This window comes from Tauraco erythrolophus, chromosome 4 (genome assembly GCF_009769465.1).
Source record: "Tauraco erythrolophus isolate bTauEry1 chromosome 4, bTauEry1.pri, whole genome shotgun sequence".
In the NCBI taxonomy this organism is placed as follows: domain Eukaryota; kingdom Metazoa; phylum Chordata; class Aves; order Musophagiformes; family Musophagidae; genus Tauraco; species Tauraco erythrolophus.
In genome coordinates, this window is record NC_141468.1 from 22,538 (window position 1) to 37,709 (window position 15,172).

The 15,172-nt window shown below is 43.4% G+C and overlaps 1 protein-coding gene across 2 annotated transcripts in view; it reads left to right on the forward strand.

The window, feature by feature from the left end:
- Nucleotides 1-15,172, forward strand: part of GOLGB1 (golgin B1) — a 43,715-nt gene that overhangs the window by 18,391 nt on the left and 10,152 nt on the right. Inside the window, exons 10-15 of one of the 2 annotated variants that reach the window (XM_086609717.1) lie at nt 2,539-2,612; nt 4,341-4,431; nt 4,758-4,760; nt 5,143-5,210; nt 6,233-11,268; nt 12,342-14,292. In XM_086609717.1, the coding sequence (XP_086465843.1) occupies nt 2,539-2,612; nt 4,341-4,431; nt 4,758-4,760; nt 5,143-5,210; nt 6,233-11,268; nt 12,342-14,292 (7,223 nt within the window). The remainder of the gene's footprint in view (nt 1-2,538; nt 2,613-4,340; nt 4,432-4,757; nt 4,761-5,142; nt 5,211-6,232; nt 11,269-12,341; nt 14,293-15,172) is intronic. The other variant, XM_086609718.1, reaches the window with a different exon arrangement.

The window sequence follows — 15,172 nt, forward strand, 5'->3', positions numbered from 1 at the left end:
AGGCCTTTTCCTCAGGGCTGCTCTCAATCCATTCTCTGCCCAGTCTGTACTTGTGCTTGAGATTGTCTCAACTCATGTGCAGGACCTTGCACTTGGCATTGTTGAACTTCATGAGGTTTGCACAGGCCCACCTCTCCGGCCTGCCAAGGTCCCTCTGGATGGCATCCCTTCCCTCCAGCGTGTCCACAACACCACACAGCTTGATGTCATCTGCAAACTTGCTGAGGGTGCACTGATCCCACTGTCCATGTTGCCGACAAAGATGTTAAACAGCACTGGCCCCAGTACTGACCCCTGAGGAGCACCACTCTTCACTGGTCTCCACTTGGACATTGAACTGTTCACTGCAACACTTTGAGTGTGGCCATCCAGCCGATTCCTTATCCATCAAGTGGTCCATCCATCAAATCCGTGCCTCTGCAATGCAGAGACAAGGATGTTATGTGGGACAGTGTCAAATGCTTTGGACAAGTCCTGGTAGATGATGTCAGTTGCATATACGAACGAGTGATGCACAGTGTAATTGCTCCCCACCTGGTGACCAATGCCTGTCCTGTCCCAGCATACAATCCCGAAACAGGTAAGTCCTGACACTGCAATCCCAGACGAGCGAGAGGCCCTAGAAGAGAGCACGAGAGAGAGAGAGAGAGACCTCTGAGAGTGAGAGCCCCTGGAAGAGCAAAAGGCCCTTCTTTGTGATCAACCCTCGTCTATCTACTGGACATGACATTGCATGATATGGAATATTTTATTGGCTAATTTAACCCTCAATCCTAAGTCTAGATTCAGATCGTAAGAGGATTTGTGGACCCCTTGTCCCAGCTATGCTTCCCTTTCCCAGCCTGTTGTGCTCCTGCACACTGGCAAAAAATACAGCAAGTTGAAAAGTCCTTGAGGTCTTGGTGCCAACTATAAACATCAGTGCGCTGTCAATATTCTTAACGAGTCTCAGGCTAAAACCAAAACACAGAGCTCTTCTAGCTGCTAAAAAGAATTGCTGACTGTCCCAGTCAAAACCAGGACAGCAGCCTGTGCCCGTGGTCAGTCACCCTCACAGGGGAAAAAGCGTTTCCCGATGTTTAGAGGGAACCTCCTGTGCTTCAGTTTGTGCCCGTTGCCTCTGGTCCTGTCACTGGGCACCACTGGAAAGAGCCTCACTCCATCTTCTTTACGCTCTTCCCTCAGGTATTTGTACTCATTGATGAATTACCCCCTGAGCCCTCTCTTCACTGCGCTAACGAGTCCCAGCCCACTCAGCCTTTCTTTATATGGGATGCTCCAGTCCCTTAATCATCTTTGTGCCTCTTTCTTGGGCTCTCTCCAATATGTCCACGTCTCTCCTGTACTCAGGAGCCCAGAACTGGACGCAGTACGCCAGGTGTGGCCTCACCAGTGCTGAGTAGAGGTGAAGGAATACTTTGCCTAATGCTGCCCAGGATACTATTAGCCTTCTTTGTGGCAAGGGCACATTGCTGGCTCCTGGTCAGCTTGGTGTCAGCCAGGACCCCAGGGCCTTTTCTGCAAAGCTGCCTTCCATCTGGGTGGTCCCCAGCATAAACTGGTGCTATGGGGTTGTTCCTCCCCAGGTGGAAGACTTTTCACTTCTCATTGAACTTTAGGAGGTTCCTGTCAGCCCATTTCTTCAGCCTGTCCAGGTCCGTCTGAATGGCAGCACAACCCTCTGATGTATCAGCAACTTCTCCAGTTTTGAATAATCTGCAAGCTTGCTGGGAGTGCAATCTGTCCCATCATCATCATCCCAATCATTAAGATGTTGAACGGGGTCAGACCCAGTACTGACCCCTGGGGTACACTGCTAAGTTACTGGCCTCCAGCTAGACTTCATGCTGCTGATCACCACTCTTGGCTGGCCATTCAGCCAGTTTTCAGTCCACCTCACTGTCTGCTCATCCAGCCCATCCATCAACAGCTTCTTCTGTGAGGCTCTTATGGGAGACAGTGCCCTCCTGTAGGCCTTGCTGGTAGCCCCTGCTCTCCCTTTATCCACTGAGCCAGTCATTTCATCATATACAGTGACATACCTGTGGTAAATGGTGCTTATGCGTCAGGTTACAGAAATATAAGCATAAAAATATCCTGAGTCAAACAGCAACTAAGTTCTTGTACCAATCTTGTCTTGGACCATGGTCCTTAAGAGTTTTATTCTTCTCTTTTTTTAACAATTTCTCATTTATCCAAATGAAATTTGAAATGTTTTGCTACAGAAGTTCTTTCTTTCCCCTCCTTTATAAAAATATTTCTTAAAACTTGAAACTCGTATCAGCTGTCCTTTAATTTTAGTCTGTGTAACAACAATTGTTCTTTTCTAAAAGGTGCTTAAAACAGCATGTTGTTTGGTGGTTTACCTCTAAAAAAAACCACACCACGTTATCCAGTGACAATGTTATGTATCTCCACTACGTAAGTGTTGCTAACAGCCATGTGTCCTGTTCTCTAAAGTTCCTGGAAGAATATCCTGTTACTATCTAAATCAGAGTTTTAGTTTTCAAATAAATTGTTTATGTTCAAATATTTCAGAAATACCACACTTGCAACGTGTTCTCCAGGAGCCTCAGCAGGAAGCTTTGACGGTTGCAGAAAACACGAAGCAGGTAATGATTAAGGAACTGGAATAAGCTAAAACTAAAATAGGTCAAGGACTGGCCTTAAAACAGCTAAGCTGTTATGGCCTTTTTTAACAATCCTCTTTGGAAGGTTATTATTAACTGGATTAATGATGAAAGACAGAAATAGATGCCAAGTACTGCTGGTACTGTGTTCTTATCAGAATGTATTTCCCTTTGCTGGCTGTGTGTAATTCTTGTGTCCTTCATCCATTCAATCCATATTCGTACTATTTTCTGTCTCTCTTTGGTTCTTCAGCAAAACCATAGGCCAAACTGAGGTAAGTCTCACAAAATACAGTTCCAAAGGCCCAGCTGTCATTGTAGGATGCCTGTCCATTCCCGCTGCCCTGATGGGGATCCGGCAGACTGACTGGCGGAAGCTGAGCTCTCTTTGTTAAGTGAGAGTTGTGCCCACGTTTTCCCTAGTCCACCTTTTATCACTGAGGTACCTATAGAAGCTTTTCTGTTGCCCTTGATGTCCCTGGCCAGATTTAACTCTATCAGGGTTTCAGCTTTCCTGACCTGATCCCTGGTTGCTCGGACAATTTCTCTGTATTCCTCCCAGGCTACCTGTGCTTGCTTCCACCCTCTGTAGGCCTTTTTGTGTCCGAGTTGGTCCGGGAGCTCCTTGTTCATCCATGCAGGCCTCCTGGTGGTTTTGCCTGACGTCTTCTTTGTTGGGATGCACCGCTCCTGAGCTTGGAGGAGGTGATCCATGAATATTAGCCAGCTTTCTTGGGCCCCTGTTCCCTCCAGGGCTATATCCTATGGTGCTCTACTGAGCAGATCCCTGAGGAGGCCAAGGCCTGTTCTCCTGAATTCCAGAGTAGTGAGTTTGCTGAGCGCCCTCCTCACTGCTCTAGCGATATTGAACTCCACCATTTCATGGTCACTGCTGCCAAGGCTGCCCTTGGGCTTCACATTCCCCACCAGCCCCTTCTTGTTGGTGAGAACAAGGTCCAGCAAAGCACCTCTCCTCCTTGGTTCCTCTACCACTTGGAGAAGGAATTTACCATCAACACATTCCAGGAACCTCCTGGGTTGCTTTGGCCCTGCTGGGTTGTCCATCCTACAGATAGCAGGGTGATTGAAGTCCCCCATGAGGACCAGGGCTTGCGAACGTGAGGCTGCTCCTATCTGTCTGTAGAGGGCCTCATCCACTTGGTCCTCCTGGTCAGGTGGCCTGTAGCAGACACCCACTATGTCCCCTGTCCCTGTTCTCCCTTTAATCCTGACTGATAAGCTCTCCGTCAGCTCTTCATCCATCCCCAGTCGCAGCTCGATGCACTCAGCTGGTCACTGACATAGAGGCAACACCTCCTCATCTCCCCTGCCTGTCTTTCTTAAAGAGCCTGTATCCTTCCATTCCAGCACTCCAGTCATAGGAGCCATCCCACCGTGTCTGCGTGATGCCAATAAGATCATAGCCCTGCACATGTCTCTAACTCCTGCTGTTTATTCCCCGTGTTATGTGTGTGGCATCATTGCATTCACTGATATCCCAATCTGCTGAGATATGTCTTAGTCTGTTGCTTATCACAGAAACCAATCTACCTGGTTTTTTATTGATTTTCATTAGGCATCTGAGTTGCATCTAAAGTTGGGACTGATAGTTTTTACTCAAAGCTTGGCAGGGCAGCAGGCAGCTAAGACAGCTGTCTTCTAATGCAAAGATCATGGCTCAAAATTAAGTATTTTTCCTTCAACCAACAGAATAAGAATGTTGGACCTGAGGTGAAGTTCCAAGACTTGCAGACTCTGGAAGCTCCAGCCTCTTATGGAGACTGTTCTTCTCCTTGTACAGGTGAGGACACAGAGTAAGGCATGTGACAAGAAAATTGTGGAAATTTGTAAAGTTTCAGTGACAAATCTAAGGTGATTTGGAAAGAGGAGCTTTGAGGTCAGAATCTAAAGATGTACAGGGGATAGAAAAGATGCACATGATGTAGAAGAGAATTTTCTGATGTGGAATGGATAGGATATATCAGAAGAGAAGTAGGAAGTGGTTCCTAAGATGAGAAAGGGAGAAGTGTTTGAAGGAAAGCATGTTTGTAGATGCAAAGGCTGATGTGTAAGACACAGGAGAGAATTAAGATAAGATGAAGAATTGGATTACTCTCTGCAAGGTAGTAAGTTTCTGTTTGTGTCTGGAATTACCACCCCCACCCCCCAAATTATTAAAAAAAAAAAAAAAATCCCAAACCAACCCAAAATGAAACAACCTGTTACCTAGGTCACTTGTCTCTTTGCCTCTTCATTCTTCTGTGGAGGGTAGATATAGTGTAGACTTAGGGGATGGTAGTGTGCAGCAAATGCAGGAGGTTTTGCATGTGCAGAGCTATTGGGGATGTCTGGGTGCAATGCAAAGACTCAAACTTTTTTTTTTATTTGTTTTTGTCTTTCTTACCTTGGGAACTAGAGCAGCTCCAGTCCTATGTATTATCTCTCCACTTACCTACTGACTTTACATGCAACTCGTTACACTGATGGTGACAAGTGTACCTTTTATCACTAGATGCATCAGGAGAGCAGGTGAATTCTGAAGTGCAAAAGCCATTTGATGACACATTGGTGCTCACTGAGGTAAAAATTTAGTCTGGAACTTTTTTCTTCGCAGTATTGTACGCATCGTGGATATGAATGATATGGATGAATGCCCCATCCGTGGAAGTGTTCAAGACCAGGTTGGATGGGGCTTTGGGCAACCTGGTGTAGTGGAGGGTGTCCCTGCCCATGGCAGGGGGTTGGAACTGGATGATCTTTAAGGTTCCTTCCAACCCAAGCCATTCTATGATTCTATGAAAACTTTAATTCAGTTTAAAAGCCCCAAGGAGTTGGTTTTTTAACATCCTGTAACTTAAAAGTGGTTACTGCAACACTGCAGCAGGCTTTAAGAAATAACTTTCCTTTAATGGTTCCCCATAAATTGTTTCTGCCCTCTGAGCTGATGAATGGACACCCTTTAAAACACAAGATGTTGACTTACTGGTGGGCTGCTGATCCATCCTTTCTGGGAAGGATTTGTGACTGCTTTTCTTTTGTAATCTGTTTTTGTGGGTGGGAGGAAGGCTTAAGATAGTTATTTGGAAAAAGCCAAGCACTTTGGTCTAGATGCTTTGTCTGGTGCACTCACTTTGGAGATGAACATAGACTGGAATATGGACTTCTACACTGTTTCTTTGCCATGTTAAATGGACAGATAGAATAGGGGACAAAACCTCCTCATTCAGAGACTATGGATGGGATGCCAGGAAAATGTGACTGGATAAGTACACTGGAGGGCTTATGAGAATCACAGGAGAACTGAAACACTTCAGAATCATACTATCTTGTGAAAAAGAGAGAATAGGAAATAAGGGAATGGCAAGTTACCTTTATGGTCTAATCCTAGAGCCAGAATCTTTCATGCTGCAACTTCAGAAACTGAAATGAACAGAACTGATCTGAGGAGTCCTCCTGTTGTTAGTAAGGCTACTATTTATTGCAATAAATAGCCAGCTCAAGAAAGGGTGTGCTTAAACTGCAAAATGTGGAAAGCAGATACTTCCAAAAGTGACCCTTTCACAGGATTCAAAGGAAAATCGAAACCTATTATTTTCTTTCAGGCAAGAACAGATGGCTTTCTCAGTGGAAGTGAGCAGTTTACTGAGGAAAGATGTCCTCCTGGAATCTTGGAATATCTTGCTGCAGAGAAACAGAAAGATCTGTCAGTTCTGCTGCTGGAACTGAAAGAAGCCCAAGAAGAAATAACTTTTCTGAAAAGGCAGCTCGAGGCCCCAAACAGCCAAACTTGTACAGATAACCAAAGAGGAGAAGCAGCTAACCAGCTGGAAGATAATTCCCAGATATGGTCTCTTGGGAGAGAAGAGCAAAAGGCTTCAGATACGCAAAATGAGTTGGGCAATAGTTCATTACTGAGAGAAGCAGAAATGCAGCAAATTGATGTGCTTCAGAAAAACAGAATCAGTCTTCAAGAAGTGCCCCAGGGAAGCACTGTCCCCTGCAGAGGGGAGATGGAGGCAATGCAAATCTCTACAGCAGATCCGGAGCCTGGCACCTCTCAATCTCAAGAACTGACAAAGTTACAAAACCAAATTACAGAACTGCAAATAATTCTGCAGAAATCAGAAGAATCCTATAAGAAAGATCTAGAAGAAAAAGGTGCAGAAATAAATAGGCTAAACCAGTTGGCTGAGGAATACAGGAGAAAAATAGAGGATTCTGACAGTGCGTTTTGTGTTTTGACTAAAGAACGAGATCAGCTCCTGTGTCAGATGAAGGAACTTTCTATCGTAACAGAACTGAAAGAGCAAGTGAAGCAACTTGAGGAAAATCTAGCTCTTTCAGAGAAGCAGAGGCTGTCAGACAGTCAAAGCAGTCTTCTGAGAGAACAAATCCAAAGCCTTAAAAATGAATTTAAATCCAAGGAGATGAAAATTGAAGCTTTGCAAAAAGACTTGGATGAAGCGCAACTTCAGCTTTCTGACCAGGACATGCAATTAAAAGATCTGAGAAGCCAGATCAAGAAGAAGGAATGTGAGGTACTTGATCTAGGACAACTTTTGAGGGAGAATACAGCTGAGATAGAAGAGCTTTCCCAAAACTTAGCCTCAAAGGCACACGAAGCAGCAAGCCTAGAACAGCTTGTTGCTGAACACACCAGGTCTATAGAGAGCCTGCAACAAACCTTGCTGGAGAAAGACCAACAGATGACAGAGATCAGTGTCAGCATGTCTGAGAAAATGGTCCTGCTGAATGAAGAGAAGTTTTCTCTAGGAAATGAGCTGAAGAGCCTTAAAGAGCAAACAAGTCTATTATTAAAAGCCCAGGAAGAAAAAGACCAAAACATTGAAGCAAAAGATACATATCTGAAACGTGGGGTGTCTGAGCAGCAGGATGAGACTGAGGCAGCATGTAAAGAAAGTGAGGTATTAGTAAATAAACTTGAACTTCTGAAAAAAGAAAATGAGCAAGTAAAGCGGAAGCTGCAAGCAGCACTTGTTAACAGGAAGGAGCTTCTGAAGAAGGTTAGCAAATTGGAGAATGAATTAGTACAATTGAGAAGAGAACCTGAATCAGAAACCTTAGTGCCTCAAGAAGCTGAAGGGGAAGAAAATATGACAAGCATGATATGCAGAGAAGGGAATCTTGAAAGCCAGCCCAGTGAGGAGTATCTAATTCAACTGCTTTCTGAAAAGGAATCTGAGTTGCAGAGCATCCGGAAGAACCTGCTGGATAAAGAAACTACTGAAGCACAATTGCAGGCAGTGATTGAGGAAATGAGGCGAAGCTTGCAAGGTAAGACAAACATTGTTTCAATTAAAGATGAAATCATGGAGAGTCAGACCATTGCTGACAAAGTAACTGAAACCAATAAAAGCCCAAAAGATTATGAAGAAAATGAAAAAAATAGTTCAGCAGCTACAAATCTTGAAGAAAACCAAAAATCTTCTCTGAAAGACAGGATTTCAACTCTTGAACAAGAAAAAGAACAACTTCAGAAAAAGCTTCAGGAAGCCCTGGTATCTCGCAAAGACACTATAAAAAAGGCTCAAGAAAAAGACAGGCATCACAGAGAACAGCTGAAACAGCAGAAAGATGATTACAACATCCTACAGGAACAATTTGATAAGCAAAGCAGAGAGAAGGAGAGCATCCAGGCTCAGCTCAGACAGCTCCAAGAACAGAAAGGATCAACAGATAATGTTCTTGGGAATCAAGGTGGGTTGGATTCTTCATGTGTGGATGCAGAAAATACAACAAATAACAAGCTTGTTCAAGTTGCAGATGTTTCTGGGGAAGAGTTTAAGAAAAAACTTGAAAAATTGCAGATGGAGAAGGAGGAATTGGAATCTAATGTTAGCCATATGCAAAGTGAACTTGCTTACAAATCAGAATTAGTCTCTCATTTGCAAGAGCACGTAGCACAGTTGTTTCTGGAGATAGAAGGGCTGAAGAGACCCTCTGACCAAGCCGAAGCTAAGGCAGCAAGTCTTCAGACAGAACTGGAGGAGAGTCAAGCGAAAGTTTCTGGAGAGAGCAGTCTGGAAGACCTGAAAACACTTATGCACCAAAAGGATGAAGAAATGAAATTTCTTAACTTGCAGCTAAGGGAGAAAAGTGAAACTCTCAATAATGTGCAGGCACAGTTGCTGGAAAAAGAGGACTCAGTCAAGAGACTATGTAGTCAGTTAGAAACTCAAGCTCAGGTGCATGAGGAACAAAGCAAACAACTGCAAAGAGAGTTGCTTGAAATTCAGGAGAAGCAAGATGATGGTGTAGAAGCAGCTAAACAGAAGAACCAAATGCAGAGGAAGTTGCAAGCTGCACTTATTTCAAGAAAAGAGGCACTAAAGGAGAGCAAATCTCTAAAAGAGGAGCTGGCTAATGCTAGAACTACTATTGAAAATCTTTGTGTCAAGTTGACAAATATGGAAAGCCAAATATGTGGCCATGTTAAAGAAAGAGATGCTTTAACAGAAAAGTTAGCAGGCCTCACTGAAGAGCGAGAAAAACTTGTTGCAGAAGTTGATAAAGTACTTGTGGAAAATCAGAATCTTGATGGCTCCTGTAAAAACCTGACATTTACTCTAGATAGAGTTGTTCTGGAGAAGGAGAAGCTAGAGAAGGAGATAGAATCCTTGAAATGCTTTCAAGCTGCTGAGAGTTCTGAGTGGCATGAGAAATACAGGGAGCTTCAGAAAGAATACGAAACTCTCCTGCAGTCATATGAGAATGTGAGTAACGAGGCCGAGCGGATTCAGCGTGTTTTGGAAACTGTTAGGCAGGAAAAGCAGGAAATTTTCATTAAGCTGAAAAGCGTTGAAGCAAAAAAAGAAGAAACAGATAAGCAGCTACAGGAAGCTGGACAGGAAATTGATGGAATGAAGGAGAAAATGAGGAAGTTTGCAAAATCAAAGCAACAAAAGATCCTGGAACTAGAGGAGGAGAATGAGAAGCTTAGAGCAGAGATGCATTTTACAGATGGAGAGCTACACAAGACAGGACCTGTCTGTACAAATACTAGCCCGAAAGAAGATCTGGAGAGCTCTAGGAGGGATTACCAGTCTCTTTCCACTCAGCTTGAGACAGTAATGGCCGAAAAGGAGTCTCTTAATCAAGAGATCACAGACTTGAAGTGTCATTTGCAGTTAACAGAATCTAAACTGAAGGAAAGCAGACAACTGGTAGACAAGTACATTGCTCAGAAGACAACAGGGGAAGAGACAAATCAGGCAGTTGCCACACCACCAGCAGCGGAGAGGACTGAAAATCAAGTGGACATAAGTTTTAGACCAGAGTCTCCTACTGCAGAACTGGAACAAAAAGCATTTGAAGATAGTAGCCCTGGTGAACATCTTCGTACCTACATTCAGCAGATAGCTGAGCTCACAGAGCGAATCACAGAACTAGAAGATAATAGGAGGGCTTCAGAGCAACAGCTGGGTGACATCCGCATGTGTGTTGAGACTTTAGCAGGTGAGAAAAGGGCTTTAGAGACCCAAATGGAAGAGAAAGTCAATGAATTGAGTGCTCTTCAGGACACGGTAGCAAAGATGGAAAAAACAGTCCAAAAAACCAAAGATGACCTCATAAGGATGACAGAACTGAAAGACACACTAGAAACTGAGAAGGATGATTTGGAAGAAAGGCTCATGAATCAGCTGGCAGAACTTAATGGGAGTATTGGAAACTATCAGCAAGATGCAACAGACTTCCAGATAAAAAATGAGCAACTGAAACATGAGCTTCAAAGTTTGCAGAGAATGATGCGTGAACTAGAAGAGGAGAAATGTCAGATGGCAAAGGAGAAAAGTAAAGCAAGTTCAGAAATGCAAAAGGAATTTGTAGAAAAGCTAAAATGCAGTTGGAGGGGAGACAGCAGCACACATGTAAAGGAGCTTCAGGAACTGCTGAAACAGAAACAGCAGGAGATCAAGCAGCTGCAAAAGGACTGTATTAAAAGCCAGGAAAAGAACAGTAGTTTAGAAAGAACTGTTAAAGCTCTGGAATTTGTGCAGAGTGAGTCTCAGAAAGAGGTAGAAGCAGTTAAAGAGACTTTAGCTAAAGCAGTAGAAGACACCAAGAAAGCCCAAGCAGAGCTTGCTCTCTGCAAAGTAGTATTGGATGACACCCAGAGTGAGGCAGCAAGAGCTCTAGCAGAGAGCGTCAAAGTGAAAGAAGAGTTGCAGGCAAACAGAGAGAATATTAAAATTCAAATGAAGAAAAAAGATGAGGACTTTGAGAGAAGACTGGAACAGGAGAGAGACAAGCACTCAAAGGAAATTAACAACATGGAAGAAAAGCTGGCGACTTTGCAGAGGGAGAAAGACTATATGGAAACAACTATTGGTGATCTTCAAGACTCCTTGAAGACGAAGGATCAAGAAGCCAAGCAATTGGAAGGCAGTCTAAACAAAACACTGGCCCAGCTTGCAGCCTTCACCAGGAGCATGTCTTCCCTTCAGGATGATAGGGATAGAGTGATAGATGAATCAAAAACCTGGGAGAAGAAATTTACTGAAACTATTCAAAAGAAGGAGGAAGAAATACGTTCAAAAGAGGAAACTTGTGTTGTGCTAAAGGACCAGATGAAGCAGATGACCATACATGTGGAAGAACTTCAGGCTCATATATCCAGGTAAAGAAGGTGATAATGACTCAGCTGGTATTCTTGTATTTCCTTTTGACAAGGCAGCAGCCAGGCAGGAGGTAGGATTCTCCCTTCCTTTTGCACTATACCAGAAAGAAAGAATTTTGAGTATGTAAATACGCTACATGTGACGTGTTTGGCGAAACTAACGAATGCCTAAGAGAGCAGAATTAGTCTTCCTGATAAAGCCATGAACATAAGGCTCATCCCCTGGATCACTTATGTTTGGATGGAGAAGAGGTTTGGAGTTATGTTGCAGGGAGTTACTGTGTATTTGTTGTCTGCACAAGGATACAGGGAGATAACAGTGTGAAATATTTCTTCTTCTCATCATTAGGGTACTCCTGTTAAATGTGTTCTCTGCAAGAAGCAAGTGGCCACCTGAGTACTATCTAGAGTCTTTATTAATCTGAAATTTAAAATAGATTCTTTTGCATAGAGTTGTTGCATTCTGAGATTAAACTTGGCAGATCAAGAGAGCATTGCGATAGAGAATTCCAGTTTAATGCCGAAATAGATTTTGAGGGAGCTATGGAAACATACCAAAATGTACATCTGGGAATTTTCAAAATCAAACTGTTCTTACATGAGTAAAATTGTTCTGTAAATTTTGTGATCAAAATGCTATATCTTTGCTTACTGGAACATGGAATGAACATCGAGCATATTAGAACAGTGATTTTATTGATTTTTTTGTGTGTGTGATCTACAACAGATGAGAGAAAGAATTACTTTAATGAGAAGGAGGTGATAACCTCCAATGTTTACCTCCTCCTTTTTTTCAATATTGACATAAAGATTTCTCTCACTGGACAACTTTTTAAAAATAATCCTCCAGCACCAGCACCACCCCCTTCAGACAGTAGTGGAGTCAGAACTTTAAAAGATGCCTTGAATATTAAATTGAGGGCAAATTGATCATCTGGGAATATTTCCAGCTTGCTTCCTTAAAGTAAAACTTATTTTGTGGCTTTTCTAAATTAGTGTAATCAATGAAAACTATTCCTGTGGTTTTGGATGCTACTTTGATTTGGGACTGACTTTCTCTTCTCTGTTTTCAGGCTGGAACGCAACAAGAAAGACTGGGAGTCTGAATCCAGGAAGGAGATTCAGCATCATCAAAAGACATGTGAAATGTTGCAGGAGGAAAAAAAGGAGCTTTTGACTCAACTTGAAGGATCTCAGGAACTGTACAGCAAGTCTCAGACTGAACAGCAGAAACTAGAGTCAGAAATCAGCAGCCTGAGAGACCAGGTTGCTGACTTACAGAATTCCTTCGCCAAATGTGAATTGGTCAGAGAAGAGCTGGAGAGTATGGTCAAGCAACAAGAGACCAGTATCCAGAATTTTAAATTCAGCTGTGAACAGCTTGAGGCTGATCTGCAAGCTTCCAAGGACCTAACAAATAAACTGCATGAAGAAACTAGTGCCAAGGATCAAAAGATCATTAGTTTGCTGTCTGCCAAGGAAGAAGCAGTTACGGCTGCTCTATCTGATTTACAGCAGCAACATTCTGAAGAGATGAAAGAGTTGGAGCGTAGGCTAAGTAAGGAGGAAGAAGATAAAAAAGCCTTGGAAAATGAGAAGAACAAATTTCTTGACAAACTTGATCATCTCACTGAAAAGATGAAAATAAGCAGAGAAGAAAGTAAGCAGCAGAAGGCACAACTGGACTCCTTCACCAAGTCCATGGCATCTTTGCAAGATGACAGAGACCGTATACTGAGAGACTACAAGCAACTTGAGGAACGTCATCTTGTTATAATCTTGGAAAAAGATCAGCTAATTCAAGAGGCTGCTGCTGAAAACAATAAGCTCAAGGGAGAAATCAGAAGTTTTCATAGCCAGATGGATGACCTCAACTCCGAGAATGCCAAGCTGAATGCAGAGTTGGTGCGGTACAGAGAAGACCTGAACCAAGTGATTTCGATAAAGGACTCCCAACAGAAACAACTTCTCAAAACACAGCTTCAGCGGATCCAAACTCTGGAAAAAGAGAAGGCCATCACAGAAACACAGCTGAAAGAGTCAGAGCGTACTCAGGATGATCTCAGGAAGTGCATGGAAGCCTTGAGGGAGGATAAAGCCAGTATGTCACAAGAGATTGAAAGCCTTACATCCTCTCTGTCTCAGGTGCAGAGTGAGATGACAGCATTACACGATGGGGGTCCTATCAAGGAGTGTCAAGCACAACTGAAGGCCCGAGAGGAGGAGGCACAAGAACTGAGTCATAAGCTTTCTCTCTCACAGAAAAGGATAGCAGAACTTGAGGAGGAACTAGTATGTGTTCAAAGGGATGCAGCCAAGAGAGTGGGAGAGGCTGAGGACAGGCTTCAAAAGGAATTGAAGCACCTACATCATGATGCAGGGATAATGAGGAATGAAACAGAAACAGCAGAAGAGAGAGTTGCAGAGTTGGCACGGGACTTGATGGAAATGGAACAGAAATTTCTTGCAGTCACAGATGAAAACAAAGATCTCAAAGCTCAAATTCAGTCTTTTGGGAAGTCTATGAGCTCTCTTCAGGATAGCCGGGACCAGGCCAATGAAGAGCTTCATGTTTTGAAACAGAAATACTCTGCAGACTTAGAGGAACAAAAGAGTCTAGTGCAGAATCTTCAGAAACAGATGGTTCAGCTACAAGAGGAGCAACATTCCACTGCCAGGGACCGAGATACAGTGAGGTCTGAGCTGACAGAACTGCAGAAAGCCACTGACGAAAGAGGTCTCTTGGCTCAGATTGAGCAACTTAATCAGAAGCTCAGAGCCAAAGATGATGAGCTTCTCCATTTGTCTTTGGAACTAGAAGGCTCTTGCAACCAAGTCAAATCTTTCTCCAAGGCTATGGCAAGCCTTCAGAATGAGCGAGACCGTCTGCTGAATGAATTGGGCAAAACACGTCAGATGGAAGAAGTGAAGCCCCAAACAGAAGGGAGCACTTCCACCACTCCTTCAGAAGTGCAGAGTCTTAAGAAGGCACTGTCCTCCTTGCAGAATGACAGAGACAGAGTAGTAAGTCCTTGTTCTCTCTTCCTGCTCTTACTTAAAGCCCCATAGGAGATTTTGATCTTCAGATCTTAAAATTCAGCACACTTAGATCTGGTATTTGCAATGTGAAACATAGATCATTGTCTTTGCAGAATCACAGAACAGTTGAGGTTGGAAGGGACTTCTGGAGATCTTCTAGTCCGGCCCCCCTGCTTAAACAAGGTCAGCTGGAATAGGTTGCCCAAGACAGTGTCCAGTCGGATTTTGAATAGCTCCATTGGTGGTATATGCCACAGCTTCTCTGGGCAACTTGTTTTTTCACGTATCTGGAAATGATTTCCAGAATTAGTTGCTCCTTCACCTTCCCAGAGATGGAGATGAGGCTGACTAGCCTGCAGTTTCCCAGTTCCTCCTTGCCTTTCTTGTAGCCAGGGATGACATTTGTTTTCTTCCAGTCTTCAGGAACCTCTCCCGATCACCATGACCTTTCAAAGGTTATTTGAGTTGTCTCTCAATGACCTTAGCGCTTGTGGGCACGTTCCACAAGTGGATTTAGTAAGTTATCCTCTCTGACATACAGAAGCTGTGATTTCATTGTTAACTTTGCAGAGTGATTTCTTGTGTTAACTTGATTTAAAATACGGAATGACAGAAATAAGATACGGGCTCCGTTTTAACCTGCTTAATCCACGTCTTGCACATCTGTGGAAGCTTGTGCATTTGGTTTGTGTTAGGTTTCTAGAAGAGACTAGAGCAAAGATGTGGGTTGGTTTCTCCTCTTGGCAGCTGATTTGTCAAGACAGGTACAAGGCATTGCAGCTTCATTTTGACATCCTTGCTTGCATACGTAATGTGTCCGGGTTTGTATAGTCTCTAGCACAACACGACTCAGCAGGTTTCAGAG